The following is a 23,460-nucleotide window of genomic DNA, read 5'->3' as shown; positions in this document are numbered from 1 at the left end:
CTTCTCCTTACCCTGCCTGCTGAAGAATGGGGAATATCATTAGACCTCCTTACCCTTGTTTTCTTTACTGGCTGCTGTGCCTGATGTTGTATGGCAATAGAAGATGCGAAGCAACATAAAGATGTGCTCCATATTAGGCTTGGTGGGAAGGAATAGTGCTTGCTTGAATGGTGAGGATGCTAGAGAGCAGTGCCCCTGCCTTACCTGAGAGCATGATAAAAGGAAAGAAAGTGCTAGTTGGTTACACTGGCTCAAATAAAGCACTGAATAATACCCAACTCCCCATTGGGTAATATGACTATGTAACGCGTTCCTCGGCCTGCGCCGCTTCCTGCAGCCCGCATTGGTCTGGAGTGGCAAACCACGGCCAGTGGGAGCCGCGATTGTTTGAACCTGTGGACGCAGCAGGTAAACAAATCGTCCTGTCCCGTCAGGAGCTTTCCCTGAACAAGCGGCGGCCCTAGTTTGCGAACCACTGATGTAAATAATTGCACAACTTCTTTCTTCAATTACTGTCCAGTTCTGCTCTAGAATCCAAGCTTTCAATTTTTTTTTTAAAAAGTAGCTTTCATTGTTGCAAAGAAAGGTGCAAAATACAAAGTGAAATCTGACACAGTATTTGTGTTCCTGAGTCTGTAGTCAGTATGAAAGAATAGCTCTGAGATGTGTGAATGATTCCATTCATTTCTCTGGGCTGTTAACTCTAAAGCCTCAGATTAATACTTGAAACATTAGCTAATTTTGTGCTAATCATTGAAACAAACACCAAGCTATTATATTAATATTAATCTATCATTGAATGTAGTCAGAGGTACTAGGATGTGTGGTGGTGGTGGTGAAATAAATAGCTAAGTTTGCTGAAGTATGGAATCAAAATAAAGGAAATGTGGGGCTGGAAGGAACCTCAAAGTCCTCAAGCCCAGCCCTGTGCACAGAGGCTCAGGACCAAGTAAACCTAGACCATCTCTGATAGGTGTTTTGTCCAACATGTTGTTAAAAACCTCCAGTGATGGGAAATCTCCTTTGGAGACCTATTCTGGTGCTTTACTGTTACTATAGTTAGTTTTTTTTTCTAATATCTAACCTAAATCTCCTTTGCTGCAGATTAAAGTCACTACTACTTGTCTTCATAGAATATTAGAGTTGGAAGGGACCTCAGGAGGTCATCTAGTCCAACCTCCTGCTCAAAGCAGGAGCAATCCCCAGACAAAATTTTACCCCAGTTCCCTAAATGGCCTCCTCAAAGATTGAACTCACAACCCTGGGTTTAGCAGGCCAGTGCTCAAACCACTGAGCTATCCTTCCCCCCCTCTTCCTGTCAGTAGACATGAAGAACAACCGTTCACTGTGCTTTTTATTACAGTTCTGAATGTATTTGAAAACTGTTAGCAGGTCTCCCCTCAGTCTTCTTTTTTCAAGGCTAAACATCCAGTTGTTTTAACTTTTCCTCATAAGTCAGGTTTTCTAAACTTTTTATCTTTTTTTGTTACTTGCCTCTGGACTTTTTCCAATATGTCCCATCTTTCCTAAAGTGTGGCACCCAGAATTGGATATAGTACACTAGCTGAGCCCTCTCCAGTGCCGAGCAGAGTGGGACAATTACCTCCCATGTCTTACATATGGCGCTCCAATTAAAACACCCCATAATATTTGCTTTTTTGCACCTGCATCACATCATTTACTTGTATTAAATTTGTGATCCACTGTAACCCCCAGATCCTTTTCAGCAGTACTACTACTTAGCCAGTTATTTCACATTCTGTAGTTGTGCATTTTTTTCCTTTGTAAGTGAAGTACTTTGCACTTTATTGAATTTCATCTTGTTGATTTCAGACCAATTCTCTCATTTCCCAAGGTTGTTTTGAATTCTAATTCTGACCTCCAAAGTGCTTGCTTCCTAACTTGGTGTCATCTGCTGATTTTACAAGCATACTCTCCACTTTATTATTCAAGTTATTAATGAAAATATTGTCTAGTATTGGAAATATCTATAGGGGCCCCAGTAGATTAGCCCTCCAATTTGAAGCAAACCATTGATAACTACTCTTTCGAGTATGGTCTTTCAAGCAGCTGTGCACTTTCCTTACAGTAATTTCATCACCACATTTCCCTTGTTTACTTATGAGAATGTTATGTGGAACTGTGTCAAAAGCCTTTCTGTAATCAAGGTACTTCACAGCTATTGCTTCTCCTGATCCACTAGGCCAGTAACTCTGTGAGAAGAGAAAATTAGGTTGATTTGTAGGGCTCTCAGTTAATCACAGTTAACTCACATGATTAACTCAAAAAAATCAATTGCAGTTAAAAATTAATTGCAGTTTTAATTTCACTGTTAAGCAGTAAAATACCAATTGAAATGTATTAAATATTTTGGATGTTTTTCTACATTTTCAGATATATTGATTTCAGTTGCAACACAGAATGCAAAGTGTACAGTGTGCACTTTATATTATTTTATATTACAAATATTTATACTGCAAAAATAAGAGTATTTTTCAATTCACCTCATACAAGTACTGTAGTGAAATCTTTTTATCATGAAAATGCAGCTTACAAATGTAGATTTGTAACTGCACTCAAAACCAAAACAGTGTACAACTATAGAGCCTACAAGTCCACTCAGTCCTACTTCTTGTTCAGCCAGTCACTAGGATAAACAAGTTTGTTTACATTTACGGAAGATAATGCTGCCCTCTTCTTATTTACAATTTTACTTGAAAGTGAGAACAGGCTTTTGCATGGCACTTTTGTAGCCAACATTGCAAGGTATTTATATGCCAGATATGCTAAGCATTGATATGCCCCTTTATGCATTTAGGATAACGGTCTCTAATTCCCTGGTTCCTCTTTAAATGGGAATAAAGATAGAAGGATGTAGAAGGGCAATCACAGTACCTGAGACCTCACCTGTTTTCCAGGAGCTCTCAAAGATGAGTGCTTCAGCTATTTCCTTAAGTACCCTAGGATGAATATCATCAGGACCTACTGACTTGAACATATCTAACTTATCTAAATATTCTTTCAACTGTTCTCTCCCTGTTTTGGTGCATGTTCCTTCCCCCTTGTTGTTAACATCATTGTGTTTGAGTATCTGGTCACATTAACCTTTTTAGTGAAGACAGAAGCAAAAGAGGCACTGAACACCTGAGTCTTTTTAATGTCAGGTGGTGTTAGCTCTCCTCTGATAAGTAGAGGAGGACCTATTCTTTCTTTTTGTCTTTCTCTTGCTCCTAATGTATATAAATAATTTTCTTATAGCTTTTTATGTTCCTCAGTACGTGTAATTCATTTTATACCTTTTGCCTTTCTGATTTTGTCCCTACATGCTTGTGCATTATTTTTATACTCCTCAGCAATTGGTCTGTTTCCTTTTTTGTAAGATTCCTTTTTGGTTTTCAGATAATTAGAGCTCCTGATTGAGCTGGATTCTTACTGTTCTCTCTGTCCCCTTTGCATCAGGATAATTTGCAAAGTGAGACATCTTAAACCAACCTAGCCCTCTGATGCTGGCAGATCAGCTACCACCTAATGCCAAAGACCCAGGCCTCACTGAACACTTAAGCCTTATCTACACTGCCACTTTACAGCGCTGAAACTTTTTTCCGCACCCCTGAACAATGCAAGTTTCAACTCAGTAAAGTGGAAGTGTAGACGGTGCACCAGTGCTGGCAACTATTCCCCTCATGGAAGTGGTTTTTTTTAGTGCTGGTGCAACAACTACACAGCCATGTTAAAGCGCTGCTGGCAGCGCTTTAGCATTGGCAGTGAAGACATACCCTTACAGATGTATAGCTGGAAACCAGTCTTGCTTATCTTTGTTAGCATTATCAAAATAAATATTATATGTTAAGTTGATAAGAATATGTTTAGTATTTTGTAAAATGTTTGTAGGATACTACCTGCATTGTTCTCACTCAACTAAAACCCATATTATAAAGTGATAGAAATTAAACAGGAAAAAAAGCCTTGTGTAATGCAAATGATGGTCTCTAACCAGATGTTAAATCCTGCTTATTAAACTCAAATGAGTCACTGTGTGATATCAAGAATTACAGAGTTAAGTGCATTCCTCCTCTTCCCTTTCTGTGAAGAAGGGACCTGCCTGGGAACTGTTCCTGTTTCCTGGGTGTGGCCCTGCCTGTGTGTGTGTTAGAGAAGGTTTTAAGTGCCTGGCTCAGCAAGACAGGTTAAAGGGGGTCCATGTTGGCAGAACAGGTAGATTCAGTGGTATCTCAGCACATCAGGTGGCTTCCCAAGGGGTCCAGCTTGTCACAGTGGCATAGTTGAGCAGCATAGTGAGCGCAGCTTATTGCCCTGAAATGCTAGTGGCGATTTTAAGTGAGTTTTAAGTGTGGTGACTAAAGAACGGACAAAGTGGTTACTAGTTGGTTGTTTTCTGTTTGCTTATTTTGGGCAAGAAAAGTAGGGACAGAAAAGTAGGAAAATGAGTGAAAGTGAAGCTACCAAAAAGTTGGATCTCCACAGGTTGCAAGTAGAAGAAAATGAGAGGATGCATAAGGGACAGATGGCATTAAAATAGATGGAAATTGAAACAGAAGTTAGTTCACGAAAGAACTGTGGAACTGAGACAGCTAGAGGCTGGGGAAGCCCGAGAATGGAGAAAGCTGGAGGCTGACAAAGAAATGGAGGCACAAGCAGCCAAACAAAAAGCAGACCACGAGAAGGCCACGGAGATCCAGAGGCTAGTCTATGAGGAGAAGGAAAGAGAGAAAAATTAACTGGCTGTGTTTGGGGTGGAGGAGACAGAACCTCCAACCAGGGGACTCCACCTTTCCAAAAATCCACAAGTGGGAACAGTTGTGCCCACCATATAGCAAATCTGGTGACATTGCTGAATATTTCATAGCCTTTGAGAGACTGTGTATGCTCCATTTTATTCCTGAGGCTGAGGATCAAAAGATGAACTGTTGCTGTCAGATTTGTTTCTAGGAGAAGAAAGTATAAATATGAGGACACAGAAAATTTCTTCATCTCTTTGCCCTATGAGAGTTCAAACTGAAGGGAGAGATCCCTCAGGATTATCCTTGGGGTTGCCTTGGAATACTTTTTGAATTGACAAATCGCTACAACTCACGCTCTTAGCATTTAGATTGTAACTCACTTGTGTTATATGATTGCTTGCTTTAACCTGTAACAACTTATTTCTTTTTCCTAGTTAATGAACCTGTAGTTAGTTTATTACAGAATTGGCCATAGGCGTTGACTTTGGTGTGAGACCCCAGATCAGTTGGTATCCTAGATAAGTACTGATCTTTTGGGACTGGAAGCAACCTGAATTTTTGTGTGCGTATGAGTAAGTGACTATTTATCACTATGGGGACTTTCTGTGACTCCATGGTAAGACTGTTAGTGATTCAGGAGTTTGCATTTGTTACTAGGTTGGTGAAATCTAATTATAGAACATACCACCAGTTTGGTGTGTCTGCTCTGTTTTTGACACTCTGCCCTGAGGTAGGCACTCCTGGTAGTGAGCCACTCCAGACAGCATGGCACCCTCCACTCCTCTTAAAGTCTATTCTTCCCTTATTCTAAGTGGATAGGAAAGGAGTTGCACCTCCTGTCTGGTGCCAGAAGCCTCAACTATCTACTGGTTACTGCAGATCAGGGATTTATTTTTTTGCATGTGCGCCAGAAAGCTTGAGCTATCCTCTAACTAATGGCCAGTGCCTTTATCTTCCCACCAACAGCTGGGGGTGGGGGAGGGGGGTATTTCAGTACAAAATCTATACACATTGAACATTAGAAACAGTTTATAATAAAATTACTATAATAAAATATGAGGATATTGTACTGCTTGTAAAGAGGGAGGGTTGAGGGACATCACATAATTCTGAGGCCCTGGTGCACAATTTAAGGACCCTTGGCACTGTAGGATACTTCATCTGTAATACAGTGCCTGGGCATGACAAATACTTATCTTTGTTGTAAAATACTAGAGAATTCAGTAACTGGTTGTCTCTCTTTGGTCAGACATTACTACAGATGTGAGGTCAGGAAGGAATTTACTACTTATAGTTTTGCAATGCCAGAAGCTCCATTTATTTCAATTCAAGCTGTTAAGAAAAGTACTGATATTTCTATGGTGAAGTATTTTCTATTTCTAGGGACGTTCTAAATGTGATAGAGATGTTTTTGTTTTCCACTTATTAGGTGAATGAAGTTGTGAGGGACTAAATTCTGATTTATTTGCTAAATTGCAGCCAACCTATGTATATATAATATAGTACTTCATGGTATTTTTACTATTAAGAATGAAGTGCCGATGAACACAGTTCAGTGGCAAACTCAAAAGCAGCTTAAAAAACAAAAAGAATGGCACGTCAGCTTTAATTTAATTAAAACAAAAAATAAGCTTCATACTGACTGAAAACCTCTGCCAGATCTATCACTTTTTTCTGCTTATTTGGGTCTTTGTCAAGAATGGATTCATGAAGTAGTTAAACTTTTGGTCCTTTTTATAGGTAACTCTAATTTCTTACATTCAGGATTTCCTAATGCCCTAAGAATCTTCTCAGAAAAGACAGGTTATATTTGAATTCCTTAGCACCATCTTCCACATGGTCTGCACTTAGAGTTAATTAGGGTTTTAAATGCTGAATTTGCTGTAAATCCTGCTTTGGTGTTCTAACTTGGCCTGCAAGGAGGTCAAAGAAGAAAGATTCTTTGATGCAAGCTGGCTTCCTTTTCAACTGAGGGGAAAGATCAGTTTGTGTTTCATTTTAATGAAAGTATTGCTACAGTTGGATTTGTATTCTAGTCGTCCAGTTTCATGGGGTGGTTCTCTTTTATCATTCTTAACCCCTTAGGTTGGTAGCATATTCTAGACAGCCAACTAATTAAACGAGTTAGGACACTCTCTGTAAGTATATACCTTCTCAGAATCCAGAGGTGAGAACACTTGTCCATAGTCACAGAAGGATCAAATATAATATGTTTATGTAATCTATGTTCGTGATGTTTTAGAGTTTAATGGAGGAAAAGTTCAAATTTTGCATAAGAGCTTAATCTGGAGCTGTGCAGTACTGCACAGATCTGTACATTTTGGGTTTACATGTGCCTACGCTAAATGATACGTGGTTGATCCCTTTTTGACTTTGCTATGTGATGGTGTTTATCCATTTACAGTAGTGCTCAAAATGAGCTACATCCTCTTTCTAAACAGGGATCTGGACCACTGATCTTGCTAAAATCACTTCATTCAGTGGGACTGATGCAAAGTGACGTTAGAGCTACCCTGAGGGTGCATTTGAGGATTCCTTCGGCACAGGGGATCCTTGCTTTCTGCCAGCTCCTCTGGCACAAGGAATGAGTTGAAGCTGGATGGAGAAAGTGGAAAGGGTAAGAGCTCATGTGCAGTTCCCTCCGCCGGTTCCCATTTGGTGGTGTGATCCTTATTAGTTCATTGTACCAGTCACCCTGCCAGAGGCATAATGTAGCTAACCTTTGCCTCCGTCAGCTGCACTGAAGGTGAGTTTGGTGCATCTGACGTTTGTGACCACAGAATATATAATCTCTGACCTGAAGCCCTTACTGGTTGAATCCAACAGAAAGGCAGACTAACAGAGGAAGTGAATACAGCATGCCTTTTTTTGTAAAATGTGTAAATCTGCAAGTCTCTAGCCTATCTGTAATTATCTAGATTTTTTTTAAGTCATCATGTCATAAGTGGGTATTCATGGGGGATTTGAAAGTAGAGCGCATAATCCCTTCACAAATCATCTGTGTGCAGGCATTCTGAAAATAGTGGGCAAGATAGAAGAAGTTGGAGAGATGGCTGTGAGAGGACTTGAAGAATGGGTTAATTAGCATGATGGGAGGACAGGAGCTGATGCAAAATGATAAGGATGGCTAAGTATGGAGGGAATATTTATGTAGAAGACTTGAAGACAAGGGCAGAAAGCTTGAATTTGGTGCCTTAGAAAAAGGGAGCCATGGTAGGGTATGGTATGGTTATCAACAGGCTAGGAAGGTGATGTTGATTTGAATGGAGACTAAAAACTACCTTAAACACACATTTGAGTTTAGTAGACAGGTATTGTCTTTATTGTCCTTGCTGCAGTGTCAGCAAAGAAAGTACATATTAGTCCCAGAGTATTGCTGATACCATTGGTACTGGTGCATGCAAACTCTTTTCAGCATGACATACTGCTATGTAAGTTGAAGTTGTTAATGAGTATATCATTTGATAATGACCTCTTCAGTCTAGCAGACAAGGGTATAATAAGATCCAGTGGCTGTAAACTGAAGCTAGACAAGTTCACACTGGAAATAAGACATATGTTTAACAGTGAGGGTATTTAACTTTAGTGTCAGTTTCACTAAGCAGTAGCAGAGGCTTCCAGCGTCCCAGGCAACCCCACCCTGTGTATTGCTTTGAGCTGAGGAAGCAGAGCTTCCAGAGTCCCAGGCCAGCTGGCTCCTAGGCTTAAATTTTAGTTTTAATAGTTTGGTTTTCAGACTGCCTGCTGCAAAGTCAGGTCTGCCACACTTCGTCTCTGTGGCAGGGAGCTTGGAAGCCTGGAGAATCCTGGTTCAAGCTGAAGCCTGCAGCAGAGCCCTGTTTAAAGCTCCAGTTTCCAGGCTTTCAGCTCCACTGCCAAGAAACTGGAAGCCCTGGGGTCCTTGACCCTGGGATAGTCTGCATGGCAGGACTGCCCCAAAGTCACAAACCCTGGAAGCTCAGGATATCCAGCAAGCCAGCCAGGTGTGATGTCCAGCAACCAGAGAGGGTTCTGATGGCTACCTGTGGTTTGGCAACAGTTCTTCTGTGAAACATTTTGGATTTTATGAATCTGCACTTTCTCCAACAAAACTGTTTTGTCAGAAAAATTCCTGACCAGCTTCAGTCATGACTTGTGTACTCCCAGGATTTTAAAACTTTTTTTATAACTGCAAACTTTTAAACAAACTGTAGAAATCCTCCTTTGAGTGGTTTCATATGTCCATTACACTAAGTGTGTATGCACATCCTATGAACCAGAACCTGAGAGTTTTCCTCAGAGGTGCCTGCAGGGGTGACTATGCCTGTGCTCTGGCATCCCTCATGCTTCAAGCCAGGGTATAAAGAGTGGAGCAATCCCACCCATCCTTTGGTTTCTTTTTACCATTTGTGGTCAGTGGCTGGAGTGTGCTCTCAGCTCGTTCCTTCTGTGAATGTGCCATTATGGTTAATTTGTTGGGTGTTATACACATTTTGGGCCCATTGTCTCCCTTTTCTTTTTTCTTTTATATCCATTGTTCACTGTCAGTAATCAGTGGACTCTGGGCCCTCACTGGTACTTAGAGAATCTGTGAATGTCCCCTGGTTTCATCCACCACAACAAGCAATTTCGTTGACTGGTCTTCCTTCCAAAGCCACATGCTCATAAAGATAAAGAGAAGCTCCACACTTCGAATGTTTGTCAGCATTTTATCTGAACAGAACCAAAGCCCTTTCAGGTCTCTTCACAGCTGTTCATCTCTTACATAGAAGAAATGAGAGGGCATCCTGTAACAGTGCAATGATTGTCCAAATGGATCGCCAGCTGTATTACTATGTACTACAAGATGAAATCCATCACACCTCCTGAAAACTCTCTGCATGTTCAACAAGAGCACACTCAACTCTATAGCGTTTGTGGGGAACATCTCTGTTGTGGACATCTGTAGAATGGCAATATGGTCTTCAGCCCACAATCTTGCTAGACAGTGTGCAATTACTGCCACCTCAAGAGAAGACATGATTGTGAGGGAAGCACTCCTGCAGTCCTTCTTCTAATAAGACTTTTAGCCCCACCTCTGCTGGAAGCTGCTTGGAGTCACCAGGGTAATGGACATATGCGATCACTTGAAGAAAAACAGGTTACTCACCTTTTGTAACTTCTTCCTGATGCGTTACATGTTTCCATTACAATCCACCATCCTTTCCCAGCACACTGGAGTCTTTCTTCTAAGAGACCGGTATAAAGAAAGGAAAGGCAGGGTGGCTCTGCCTTTTATACTCAGAGCTTGGAGCATGAAGGCTGCCAGGGTGAAGGCACAGCTGCCCCTGCAGCTGCTACTAGGAAAAACTCTCTGGCATCAGTACCTGAGATATGCACATTCCCCTAGTGTAATGGATGTATGCAGTTCATTTTGAAGAACAGGTATAAGAGATGAGTAACTTTTTTTTCAGATGTGCTCCCACTAACCAGGGTAATACGGCCTGTTAAATTTAGTGCTGTCTAAAGATGCTTGACCTCCATATGCTTTAACTGATTCAGAATTTTTAGCTTTCTTGCTTGCTGCTTTTGCCAAAGAGTCCTGTGGCACCTTATAGACTAACAGACGTTTTGGAGCATGAGCTTTCATGGGTGAATATCCACCTCGTCGGATGCATGTGATCTCATCCAACAAGTGGGTATTCACCCACGAAAGCTCATGCTCCAAAATGTCTGTTAGTCTATAAGGTGTCACAGGACTCTTCGCTGCTTTTACAGATCCAGACTAACATGGCTACCCCTCTGATACTTGCTTGGCAAAGTGTACTAGCCTGCATTATGCTGAAGACATACTTATAAACACTAGTGAAACATAGTGCTTTCCATAGGGTGATTTGTTACATGTCATTGTTTTGTAATACTGTTTCAAGAAAACTCTAAAAGGGTCCTGTTTTAAATAGGAAATTTTGCAACATAAGAGTGTGTGCAAAATGTATCTTATACATATTGATAGACCCTCTGTGGATCAGTGCCAAGCTTGAGATGCTCATTAGTGGTTGACATTGTTAGCGTGCTGCAGTGTTTCTTGTTAAAGGAGCTAATGAATCCAAATGTCAAGACCCACAAAATGGGAAGAAGAGGACACACTATATGCTTTTAATCAATTGTTCCATTCTATTTTTTTGTTACTAGCACAAATATTTTCTGTAAAACCTATCACCATAGTAGGTAGTGGCTAAATATAAAAAATAGAAGAGATAAAACTACATGTGCCACTCATAACACACAAACTAGAATCACAGCTATTCTGCCACCGGTGATCTATTAAGTAAAAACAAAACAGCCCTATTTAAAGGAAAAACCACACATCAGAACAAACAGTTAACTGAATACCAAATAAAATAATTTAACCTTATGCTGACCTCTCGCTCCATCAAAAGCATCCCATCTTTCTTACTGGAGAGAATTTTGGAGTTCTGCTGGCTTTGCTAATCCAGGATACCCAGGTGGAACAGTGGCAAAAAATGTCCCCTTCCACCTTCAGTTGGGTTGGAGATCACAGGTAACATTCTTAGCAGGAAAAATTGCTGAGAACACATCACACCAGTGTTCTTGACTCTCTTGGTGGCTCCAAGTTTGCTTCCTTAACCTTGTTCTTCCAAAACCTTGTTCTTGACCTTTCAGGTGCCAAGTATGTTGGGACAAGCTATCTCACAAATGGCCTCTCTATCCATGACCTAGCAAAATTGTTATGCTTTTTGGGAACAGTGAGTGCCCAGGATGATGCTCTCAAGAACTTTAGTCAGATATTCTCTGAATGTTCATCTTTGAAATGCCCTACCAGAAGAAATGAGATACAACCCAATCCTGGTTGCACTATGCACTGAAAATAAACCAGGTTATTGCACAGACGTTTTAGAAAGTATTTGCAATAAGAAACTATCCACCCACACAAAGCAAAGTTAGGAGAGGTAAGATCACAGCTTGTTGAGTCTGCTATGGACATCTGTGTGCCATTGTTAATTATTTCATATAATGCTCCAGGTCCTGGGGTGGTGGGCACCCTGTCAGGCTTTGGGTTCTAGGCAGTCAGGCTTGGTGGTTGGAATGGTGGTTGAAGCTGGATATGGAGTTGGGACTGGTCCAAGGGCAGCCCATGGGTCAGAACCAGGGTCAGAGTCCATAGGGAAGCCAAACCAGGATCAGAGTCAGGAAGCAGGCTGAAGGTCAAAGTCGGATTGGAGTGAGCCTCAGGTTCTGGGCATCAAGAGATGAGTACAGGGCTCAAGTGAGTCAGGAGCAGGGCTGGAGCAGGGTCAGAATGGGGCAAGGACAGAACTGAAGCTGGCTGAAACATGGCTTGGGCAGGGACAGGATTGAGAGCAGGCTGGAAGCCCAGGGAGTCTGAAACACTGTGAGGCATCAAGTTGCACCTCTGGCAGTGAGGGTGAAATATCTATCTTGGGGTCATCTTCCTTCCTTTTTCTCTCTCTCTCCCTTTTTCCTCCCTCCCGCTTCCCCTTTGCCTGCAGTGCTGGCAACAGTGTTTAAAGCACACAGTAACTTGGAAAATATTAGCAGGAGTGTTATTAACTTAGACCTGGTCCACTCTAGGAAACTAGGTTAGAATAACTACATTGTTCAGGGGTGGGAAAAATCCTCATCCCCATGGGACAGGACCTACCACTGCAAGTTGAGCTTTTAGTTTTTTGTTTTTCATTTTATTTCATTGTATTTCACATTTGCAAAAAACACAGGGCTCTACTAAGTCTTGTATTATTTTGAGCAGATCTGACCATGATTAGTTAAGTTATCAGAATGAAGCTAGTCTTTATACCCTCTCTTCTCCATGGCTACTCATGTGTTATCTTTTCTTTTTAAAACTTTGTAACTAATAATAAAAGCCACATCTACTTCCAAAGAGAGCATGGTTAACTGACTTTCAGATTTTGAATCTGATGTAGGATAATTGTAGGTTGCCTTTAAATAAATGGCAACTTCTGTATTCCAAAAATGAGGCGAAGTCTCTTAGGAATTGGTCTTGCTTGAGAGTGAGTGTTTGCTATATCCCATGCAAAGAGAACACAAGATTGAAAGAGAACATTTATTAGAACACGGGAAAAACTTCGCTTATAAAAAGTGCAGTTGATGAATCACCATAGATGCTATTTCTTGATTCACATATCTGTTGAAATTGGCAAAAAAAATCTTGTAATGCACATTCTTTCCTCTCTAGAGAAAGGGAGGGAGGGAGGTTTATATATTCTTGGTTACTTTTAAGAGTTTATTGCCAACAAGTTTATCACCTTAAATGTTGTTTTTTTGACTATAACTGATCTGTTTCATACTTAGTGCCTGAAGATAACACTTTTGTATATATAACTGTTGCTTACACCAAAGATTACTATAAGGGAAACATTAGAGAAAGAGGTTGGTTTTGTCAGGTTGTTTATTTTGTGCATTTGATAGTATTTGGGCAGTTGCACTATCATTTGTTTCCCCTGTCTTCTGTGTAGGTCTTAAATTCATTAACAGGAGAGAGAGAAACTTTAACGGAAAGTATGGTTGTAAAACCATAAAAATGAGCTGGGGAACTCAAGCAAATGTAGTATGTGAAAATTCTTTTCACCAGATGTCACATTGACAGTGTTCCCGTAACAGAAACAAGAATAAATGTTGCTTCTGCGAGAGATGGTCCCTATTATATTCCACTGAGAGAGGTGTGCATGCGCCAGGTGCCCAGAGCCAGAGCCTTTCAAAATAATAGTGTCTGAACATGCACCCTGGCATTGCCTTGTGGTTTCACCCAAGACAAAGGGCAAAGCAGATCGACCATGTCTTCAGTTCCTTCACACCGCCCAAGATCCACATCAGAGCTTCTTCCTTTTTCTCTCGTCCTTCATGATGCACTTTCCAGAAAAACTGTTTTTTATTCTCGTACATAGTTCAGATTTTACTGATTTTTAGTAATAATTTCAGTATTCATAGTAATTTTTCTAGGATCAGGGATTTTGGGACATTGCTTCGGTATTTTCCCACCAATCCAGTTCCCCCGCATCTGTGTCTGGGCACTGGATTATCCTGAAGACACCTGGATTCAAGGTCGGCACATCCTGCCTTTGCTTGTTTAAGCTCAATGACAAGCACCAACGTTTCCTGTACTGCTTAGGGGAAGTCCTGGTGCAGTATCTGCCTCTCCTTCCCTGCCTGTGCCCGGGAAGACCAGACCCTACTTCTTAAGACACACCTCATAGAGGTCAGTATGGGGCCATAGCCAGATCCTGAGCAGTACATCATGTTCACCAACCTGAGCAGTCCAGGCGTCCCAGTCCAGATCTGTCAGTACCAGCGCTATGGATAAGGCTGCAGTTTAGTCACGGAGGTCATGGATGTTATGGAATCCAAAGACCTCCGTAACTTCAGCCAGCACTGGCTGGGAGCTGCAGGGTCCCATGCCATCTGTGGAGGCAAGGGGAGCCCTACAGCACCTTGATGCCACTTCGGGCCACCACAGGCAGCCTGGGGGAATCCCCGCTTCTGTTGGCAGCAATGGGTGGCAGAGGGTGATCCCCACTGTGGGCGGTGGGGGTAATCCCCACTGCTCCTGACTGCCATGGGCAGCAGCGGGTATTCTTGCCACTCCCCACCCCAGTGGGCAGCAGGGAGCACTCAGCGGCAGGGCGAATCCCTGTTGTTCTCAGCTGCCGCAGGCAGCAGGGAGGATCTGCCGCTCTGGACCACCACAGACAGCAGGGGGGCTGCGGCAGGGGAGATCCACACTGCTCTCATCCACCAAGAGTGGTAGGGTGGCTCTCTGGAGCTCCTGGCTGCCACAGGTGGCAAGAGGGACCCCTGCCACTCCCAGCAAAGCGGGAGGTAGGGGGGACCCCCGAACCTTGGAGCCGCCAGTGGAGGGGGAACCTAGAGTTCCCAGCCCCTCCCCCTCCAGCCGCCCAGGCTACCCATTTTGTCATGGATATTTTTAGTAAAAGTCAAGGACAGGTCACAGGCTTCCTTGAATTTTTCATTATTGTCCATGACCTGTCCATGAGTTTTACTAAAAATATCCATGACAAAAACAGCCTTAACTATGGATACCACACTGGGGCCTAGCCATGAAACCCAGAAGCATGTGCGTAAGCATGGTAGTAAGTGTTCCTCCAGATCCAGGAAAGAGGCTGCATTGTCCAAGAATTCTGGCCAAGAAGCAGGGGTGCATTCCAAGGGTCACAAGAGTGGGAAGAAATCTCATCATTCACTGGATTTGCTGGTCCAGGTTCCCGAACTGCACAACCTCCTGCATCGGCTCTGCTGGCACAGCGTTAATCATTGGTACAGAACCATTATACATCCTTGCATGCTTGTATTTTAGCAAATCCATTTCCTCGCGTAATAGTTGGAATTGTTTTTTAACCAAGAAAACTAAAGTAAATAAAATTTTCTGAAAGTGTTGTTTTGGTTTCATATTTATTGACTTGCAAAGCCAGATGAGTAACCCCAGAATTTTGCTCTTTAGGTCAAAGAGCTGCCTTTTAAAATTTTGGTCCCTAGGTAAAATATACATTGTGTTAATATATTTATTCCGTGCGGCTCTGCCAGAATTTGTCCAATTTAGAAACATACATGTATTATTTAATGCTGGATTACTTCCTACAGACTTGTGAGTTTGTAGTCAGGTTTAGACCTCCACCTAGAACTAGTGTCATTTTGTTTTTATACTGTTTGAAAAATGGCATAGCTGTTAATTTTTGTCAATTTATCACCAGTTTTAAAGACATTCCATCAGTTTACTTTGCATTGACTTTTTTGGCACTGGTGATGGAATTCTATTTCTGAGGAATTTAAGTGAACTGAATTTAGTACTCTAATTTTCAATTTTATTTTTTGGAATGCAGAATTTGATAAAAATGAGTAGCAAAGAATTGGTTGGTGTATAATGCAATAATTATATTCCATGTACCATAAAACAGGAATGATACAGCATGTTGACATGAAGCCTCATTTTCCTTTATAAAGTGGAAAAATATTAGTTATTGAAGCTCTGTAAATTTGTTTTATAAGAGGTAGGAGAATTCTACAAGCATTGTGTTCTCACTTAGTTTATGGATTTAGTACACAATTACTTAACAGCAATGTCTCTGACAAATCAACCTTCATTTGCTTCAAGAGATACGGTATTTTGGATCTTCACTGATTTTTTTTTTTTTTTTTTTGCTTCAATCATGTCAAATCATAAATGTCAATATATGTAATATGCAGTGTTGTAGCCATGTTGTTCCCAGGATATTAGCAAGACTAGGTTAGTGAGGTAAAAACTTATTATAGATGTAATAGTAATTTTAACCTCTGTGACGCGAGGCACAATACAAGAGAACAGTCATAATTCAACCAGAAACAGTATAGCTTTTTTGAATTTCAGCTTTGAATTTAGTACTAATATGCATGATGCTCTGAAATAGAAGCTCGTTTTTAATTTACTTATTATAGCATTTTAAATATTTTACTTCAGATACGGTCTACAGCATAAGTCATCCCTGGGGTTACCACCTTTCTAATTGCTGGTAACTGGGCCCCTTAGACCCCGCCCCTGTCCCTCACTCCTCTCTCCCCTCCCTTGTCGCTCACTGGATCATCTCCATTTCCTCCCTTTCCTGCCCCCAGCTGAGCTCCCTCTGCTCAGGGACTGGGACAGGAGCTGATGCTGTCTGACAAGGAGCCTTCCAGCGGGTAGGAAGTGGCCCTGGCTGAGCAGGAGGTGGCACAGGTTAATGACCCGTCATGTCCTTCCACCTCATGGTAACCAGACTGTTGGTGTCCAGTCAGAACATCTGACTTGACACTGTAAGGTCCCTTTTTCAACCGGACTTCCCAGTTGAAAACCGGGCACCTAACAGCCCTAAGCATCTCATCAGTTAAAAAGAGGGTGTGTGTGGGGGAGAAATAATGTTTTAACAGTACTGAATGGATTTTGCTTGCAAAATTCCTCATTCCCAAGGCCTTGCAGCTTTCTCCAGTTTGTGAGAGAGGAAAAGGTCACTTAGTTCACGTTATTTGCATTGGTTTGAGTGTGATTGGACTGTTTAGGGGTTTGTTATAGAAGTGGATGGGTGAGATTGTATGGTCTGCATTGTGCAGGAGGTCAGACTAGATGATCATAATGGTCCCTTCTAACCTTAAAGTCTATGAGTCTGTAAATGCAAATAATAGTATGAAGCTGCAGGTTTTTAAAAGTAGGCCTTCCCTTACACATTCTGGCAGCAAAGTTGCTATGGAAATAACTCTCCTAGATTTTCTAGACTTGCATCCGACATATAAATGCTAATAATGCTGTTGCGGCAGAGGAATGATGAATTTACTGTAAGATCTCAGTAATCTGTTCTTGGTGAATCAGTTTATCAGAGCATAATACAGTAACTTAAATACTTTGTTCCATTTAGTATATATTGTTTATGTATATTGAGTCAATGCAGAATTCATTTGCACAAATTATGCATGATGCATATGAACATTATATTTCAATCCCGTAAAATGCAGGACTTGAAATATACCAACTTTGAAAGAAATACACTTAAAAGCGCCTAACCGCGGTTCTCGGTGTTAGTGAAACCAGCTATAATTTCATGACTCTGGAGTATTTTCACAACCCAGCAATCACATGATGAAATCATCAGGTATTGGCTTACAAAACTGAAAGGTCAATAAAGTGGAAATAGAAAATATGTATAAATACTAAAAATGTAAAATGTGGTGGGAAGTGAGACATTAGATTCTCCTCACAGTAATCACTACATGCTGTGTTAGTGGCTGTGTTTTAATTATCCTCTTGACTGCAGATTTACAGCTATTTAAGGAGAGGTGGTTGTTTTTAGGGTGTGGATTTTTGGTTCTAACAAAGATGAGAATGACCTTCAAATATGTGCACTAGCCTAGCGATGATATTACCATATTTATATCTTGATTTACTGTTTCTTGTTGCACATACATGGAATCAGATCTTCCTTTCAGAGAGGTCAGTGAGTTGATGTTTCTGCAGCTAGCTGAAACGTCTCCTGCTTGACCTTGTGTTCTAGGTGTTGCTGATCTGGCTGTTGTGGGAAGGGTCTCTAGACATGCACTTAGTCACTGTTCAACCAGTGGCAGGTCCTATATCTAGGATACAAATTATGTTATATGCCGTTGGCTCAAGGTTTCCTGCTCAATATGCCAACACGTAACAGATTCCTTAGTCTTCCATCTTCCAAAATGTATTAAAAAAATAGAATTTATAATATATCACATTATGTACACCCTACAAATCCCTCCTCGTCCTTCCTTTTTGTTTCTAGCAGTTAACTTCAGTATGACACATTAAAAACCAATTGCAACACACACACACACACGTACACGTACATGTAAAATTTGAAACATTGAGAAACAAAATATGAAGGCCAGCAAAGTGGTAGTACACTGGAGCAAGCCAGTACATTCAATTATACAACATTGACATCTTCCAGGAAACACCTCCCATTTTCCCCTCATTACCAAAAGTTGTATTATCAGGTGTCATGTTGTCTGAGAGCCAGATAGCCTCCGTATGGAAAAACCTGTGGAAACAATGAGTAATGGAGGTGCCCTTACTGCATTTTTCTATAACTGGCTCCTTTGCTAGAAGACAGTGGAAAATGGTGGTTGTGGATTTTGGGTGCCATGCTCCTTCATGGATCCATGAGACTGGGTGGAAGGGAGACCCATGTTGTCTTGTAGGGGTAGCTGCTACTCTGCTGGTTCCCCTTTTGCCTGGAAGCAAGATTCGGTAAAAGAACCATGCTGCCATGGCTGGGTCTCCTGGCTGCTTAGTAGCAACTACAGAAGGAAACCTGAAGGAAGTACAGCTCCAATCTCTATTACGTCCTGCCTGGATTTCAGCATGGAAAGCCCATGTTTGTTCCCCTCATGCCCTGTTTCTAGAAGCCCACAGACTGTGAGTGTAAGGATATTCATATAGAACAAGTTTTTGTTTTTGTTTTAATTTATTTTATTTTGTTTAGCTAGCTATAATAATTCTATTATGTGTTTCTCCCCACCTCCCGATCCCCAAACTACTAAGTATTGTAGCCTTAATAAGTTAAACACTATAAATGCACTAATTATGCTATACTTCTGTTTGGAAGAGCTGCTTATATTTTGTTTTCCATCATTCTTTTATCATTACTCGTATTACAGTGGTACCTACAGGAGCTGTTGCCCAATTGTTTTATTCACAGCACAGTGTAATAAAAAGACAAGAATTTACAAACTTGGTAAATGACAAAGGTGCAGCAGGTTAATGAAACAAACAGATAGGTAAGGCTCTGTGGTGGGAGAGGAGGAAGAGTTAGCTGTAGTATGTATAGGAATAATAAGGTGCACAGGTACTGTGATCTTCTAGAACTAGCAAAGGGACTGAATGAATATGAGTCTAACCTGTCTTTTTTTTCTGTTCCCCGCTTTCCCTGCTCCTTCCCCCACCCCCTCCCAATTCAGGTAATTTCTGTGAAGAGTTGGCAGGAAATAAATGTGTGTGAAGAAGTTTCTGCATGAAGACTGTCTGTCCAGTGGTGATTACCTGACAACATGATGTAACATATGTCCTCTCATATTGAATTGAGCCTTAAAAATGATTAGGGTTACATGTTAGCTTTAATACACTTCTTATGAACGTTCTAGAAATGAGTTTGCATCGGCAAATGGGTTCTGATCGGGACCTGCAATCTTCTGCCTCCTCGGTGAGTTTGCCTTCAGTTAAAAAGGCACCAAAGAAAAGAAGAATTTCATTGGCCTCTATCTTTCGGAGGAAAAAGGACACAAAACGCAAATCTAGGGATTTAAATGGAGGAGTGGATGGAATTGCAAGTATTGAAAGTATACATTCGGAAATGTGTACAGACAAGAACTCCATTTTCTCCACGTATACCTCTTCAGACAGCGGAGGCACCTCTAGCAGCAAACCGAGTGGAGACTTCATGGAGTGTCCCTTGTGCCTTTTGCGGCACTCTAAGGACAGGTTCCCAGAAATAATGACTTGTCACCATAGGTCTTGTGTGGATTGCTTACGTCAGTATCTCCGGATAGAAATCTCTGAGAGCAGAGTTAATATCAGCTGCCCAGAATGCTCTGAACGGTTTAATCCCCATGATATTCGTTTGATATTAAATGATGACATCTTGATGGAAAAATATGAAGAATTTATGCTTAGACGGTGGCTAGTTGCAGACCCGGATTGTAGATGGTGCCCAGCTCCAGACTGTGGGTAAGAGTGCATTTTTGTTTTGTTTTTGTTTTTGTTTTGTTTTTTTTCCCTTTTCCCATCTGATCTGGTGGGGCATTTTGAACTCCTCTATCTAGTAAAATCACTGTCACCAAATCTCCCCCATCATCTCTCTCTACATTGTTTGAATTTGTAACAAGTAAATTAGAGTAATTCTAATGTTGTAATCATTTCCACATTGTTGACAAACTCTTATCCTCTAAGAAAATTTTGGTAACAAATTGTTCTAGTTTGTGAATAAGGTGTATATAAAGCAAATCAGGTGACAAAATGGGTAAGGTAGATGTATGGAACTCTAAGTACTAAGTGTAAGGCTATTTAAAAGGAAGGATGAACTGTTGCACCTTAAAGCACTGGCACTTCAAGTGCCAGTAGCTAGGAGGAAGCAGAATTCCCTTAAAAAGTAAACCGAAAACCCTGCCAAAGACACTCCAGATATTGTGGAGAAGGGTAACAGTGTAAAACTGATAATTCATTTGTTGTGGTAATGAGATCAAATGGTTTTAGTATTTTATTTTTTTTACAAGTTACACTAAGTACTTCCAACAAATTAATGTACTGAGTTAAAAATCAGCTAAAAAGCATTATCTCTATCTAATGCCACCCCCCCCCCCTCCGAAATTATGCTTGAAAAGTCTATTTGATTTTAATTCTCTTCACCTGCAGACAAGTCATCTTGCTGTTGGTTGTGAGACACACCTGCTGTTAGCGCTTCCAGGCATCCGGTTTTCAAGCGGAACACCTGCTCAAAAAGGGACCCTCACAGCTCTGGTCAGCACCACTGACTGGACTGTTAAAAGTTTGGGCAGAGGGGCTAAGGGAAGTTCCCTGCATCTGTGTAGCTCCCTGAAGCAGCCAGCATGTCCCTACGGCCCCTAGGCACAGTACTGGCCAGAGAGGCTCTGTGCGCTGCCCTCACACCGAGCGCCAGCTCCGTAATGCCCAATGGCTGAGAACCTGCGTTCAAGGATAGCACGTATAGCCCCCTGGACGCCCCTGCGCCTAGGGGCTGCAGAGACATACTGGCTACTTCTGGGAGCTGCCTGAGAAAAGCACCACCTGGACCCTGCATCCCTCACGCCCTCCTGTGCCACAACCCCCAGTCCCAGCTTGGAACCCCCTACCAGAGCCCACACCCCGTCCCGCAGTCCAGAGCCCTCGGCCCCAGCCAGGAGCCCTCTCCTGCACCCCAAATCCCTCATCCTCAGCCCCACACCAGATCCCGCACCCCTTCATCCCTGGCATCACCCCAGAGCCTGCATCCGTAGTCGGAGCCCTCACCCTGCAACTCCCTGCCCCAGCCGTGAGCCTCCTCCCACACCCCAAACCCTTCATCCCTGGTCCCACTCCAGACTCTCACCACTCCTACACCCCAAATCCTTCGTCCCCGGCCCCACCGCAGAGCTCGCAGTGCAGCTAGAGCACTCGCTTCCTCCAGCATCCCAGCGCTCTGCCCCTAAAAAGGGAGGAAAGCTGGCAGAGGGTAATGAAAATAGGATCATGCAGTTATATGTTTTCACATGGTTCCAAATAGTGTTATTTAAAAAACAAAACAAGAAAGCTATCCTCAACTGATGCTCAGCCAGGCCACCATTGGTTAGGTGATTTCCTGTAGGTCTCCTGATAAAATTGAGCCTCGAAAAGGGATTTGAAGGAGAACAGGGTAATGGCCTTACAGGTCATTCTAGAGAGAACAAATTCCGTGCATGGAAGACGCTGACAAATGGGTGGACAAAACATGGGATAGTTGATAGAATGGAGGCAGTGTGGGTGATGTGATAAGTTAAATAGAAGAAGGGAGGAGCAGATTTGTACAGAGCCTTGAGGCCAAAGTCAAGAAGTCTGCTTTTGGATACAGTGGTATAAGGACAGAAAGTATTTAATAGTTTATGTATGAAGAAGTACTTCTCTTTCTGAATTTTCAGATTGCTGTTTCCTCACTAGAATGAAGTATTGTAGAACTTCGCTAATTTGCATTTGCACTAATTCCATACCAATAATTTGTACACAGTTTTGTCAGGCTTTTAAGCAAAGATTTAAGAGCAGAAACAGAACTGTAGTGAGAGTGTTGAACTAACAGTACTGCAGCATATGTGCTTGTGAACTGTGGAACATTATTATAAATAAATAAAGTTCAGCAGGGCTTTTCTTATCAAATGATCTTAGTACATTCTGTGATGATGTATCCTTGATTGATTTGCTAATTCACAAAATTTGTTTATTGAGCACCTGTAAAATGCTGTAGGTATCTCACAGAGCAAAGACCTTTTTGTTGACCCAAAGTGTCATAATTTAAAGTCTAAATGGCACAACATTCTGGGCGTATAAACAAGAGGGGGAGAGGGGAAGTAGGATACAGGGAGGAGCAAGGAAGGATAAGGGTTACAAACTGTAAGATTATGAAGTGAGTAAAATAGTACATACAGTGGGTGAATTTATACTAAAAATGTTGCCAAAAAATGCCTCTGGTAGGAATTCTAGGCCCTGATCCTGCAAATATTTATGTGCATGCTTAAATGTAAGCGTGTGGGTAGTACCATTGACTTGAATGGGAAGTCTCATGTGCTTAAAGCTAAGCACATGTATAAGTGTTTGTAAAATCAGAATCCTAATGTAGGCAAGTCTTCATCAGCTCTTATCCATCGTTGGCTTAAATCTATTGAAAAGCAGATTTTATGGACGCAGTGGTAAAAATGGCTCTAGCTATAGGAGCCTTATTTATATTGGAGCTCCAACTAGTTGGAAGCTTTACAAAAAATTCTTAGGATAGGGCAAGTTTCTTTTAAAAGTATCTTGCTTTTTTGTTTCATCTCCTTCATTCCCTCCCCTTTGGATTGTCCAGTTTTGTGATAGTGTCTCAGTCACTCCTGCAAGCTAGGGCTGTGCTTGTATCTTAACTTTTTTTTCTTTTTTTTCTTTTTTTTTTCAATTAAAGTACAATCATTGATTTAAAATTTGCTTGCATCGTAAAAGCTTAGCAACTTAAAACAAAAAATTGTTAAATCTGATACCTATAACTTTATATTCTGTACTTCACATTTTTGTTCTCCTGCACTACCATGATGTTACAGTTGTAGGGGAACATGTACATCCAAACAAATTATTTTCATATTTTTTAGTGTTATGAAAACTTTTTCACATTCTGTATAAACCCTCTTTTAACAAACCAAATGAATTTTGGAATTTAAGTATATTTTAGAAGAACATACTTGCTTTGCAAATTTAATCGAGGTATTTTCCATTTGGAGTTCCTAATTAATTCTGTCACTTTAAATTTGTATCAACAGCGGGTTTTATAAAATTTATGCTTTTTTTTTTAACTGAGAAGTGCCATTTAAAAACACACACATTTAAGATGTTCACACAATCTCATCATAATTTTGTTTATACTGATGTATAAACAAGAAACATAACTTCATAACTAGTCATAAAAATTTACAGTACTTTGGCATGTACATTTTTGTACTGCTAAGT

At 41.3% G+C, this 23,460-nt stretch overlaps 1 protein-coding gene across 1 annotated transcript in view; it reads left to right on the top strand.

Annotated features, from left to right (window-relative positions):
• RNF19A (ring finger protein 19A, RBR E3 ubiquitin protein ligase) overlaps nucleotides 1-23,460 on the top strand; it is a 108,039-nt gene that overhangs the window by 53,660 nt on the left and 30,919 nt on the right. The window contains 1 exon segment of the mRNA XM_032801541.2: nucleotides 19,203-19,968. Within this exon segment, the coding sequence (XP_032657432.1) occupies nucleotides 19,373-19,968 (596 nt within the window). The 5' untranslated portion in view covers nucleotides 19,203-19,372.

The sequence above is a fragment of the Chelonoidis abingdonii genome, chromosome 2, assembly GCF_003597395.2.
Source record: "Chelonoidis abingdonii isolate Lonesome George chromosome 2, CheloAbing_2.0, whole genome shotgun sequence".
NCBI lineage: Eukaryota > Metazoa > Chordata > Testudines > Testudinidae > Chelonoidis > Chelonoidis abingdonii.
This window is presented reverse-complemented; position numbering and strand designations above follow the sequence as displayed.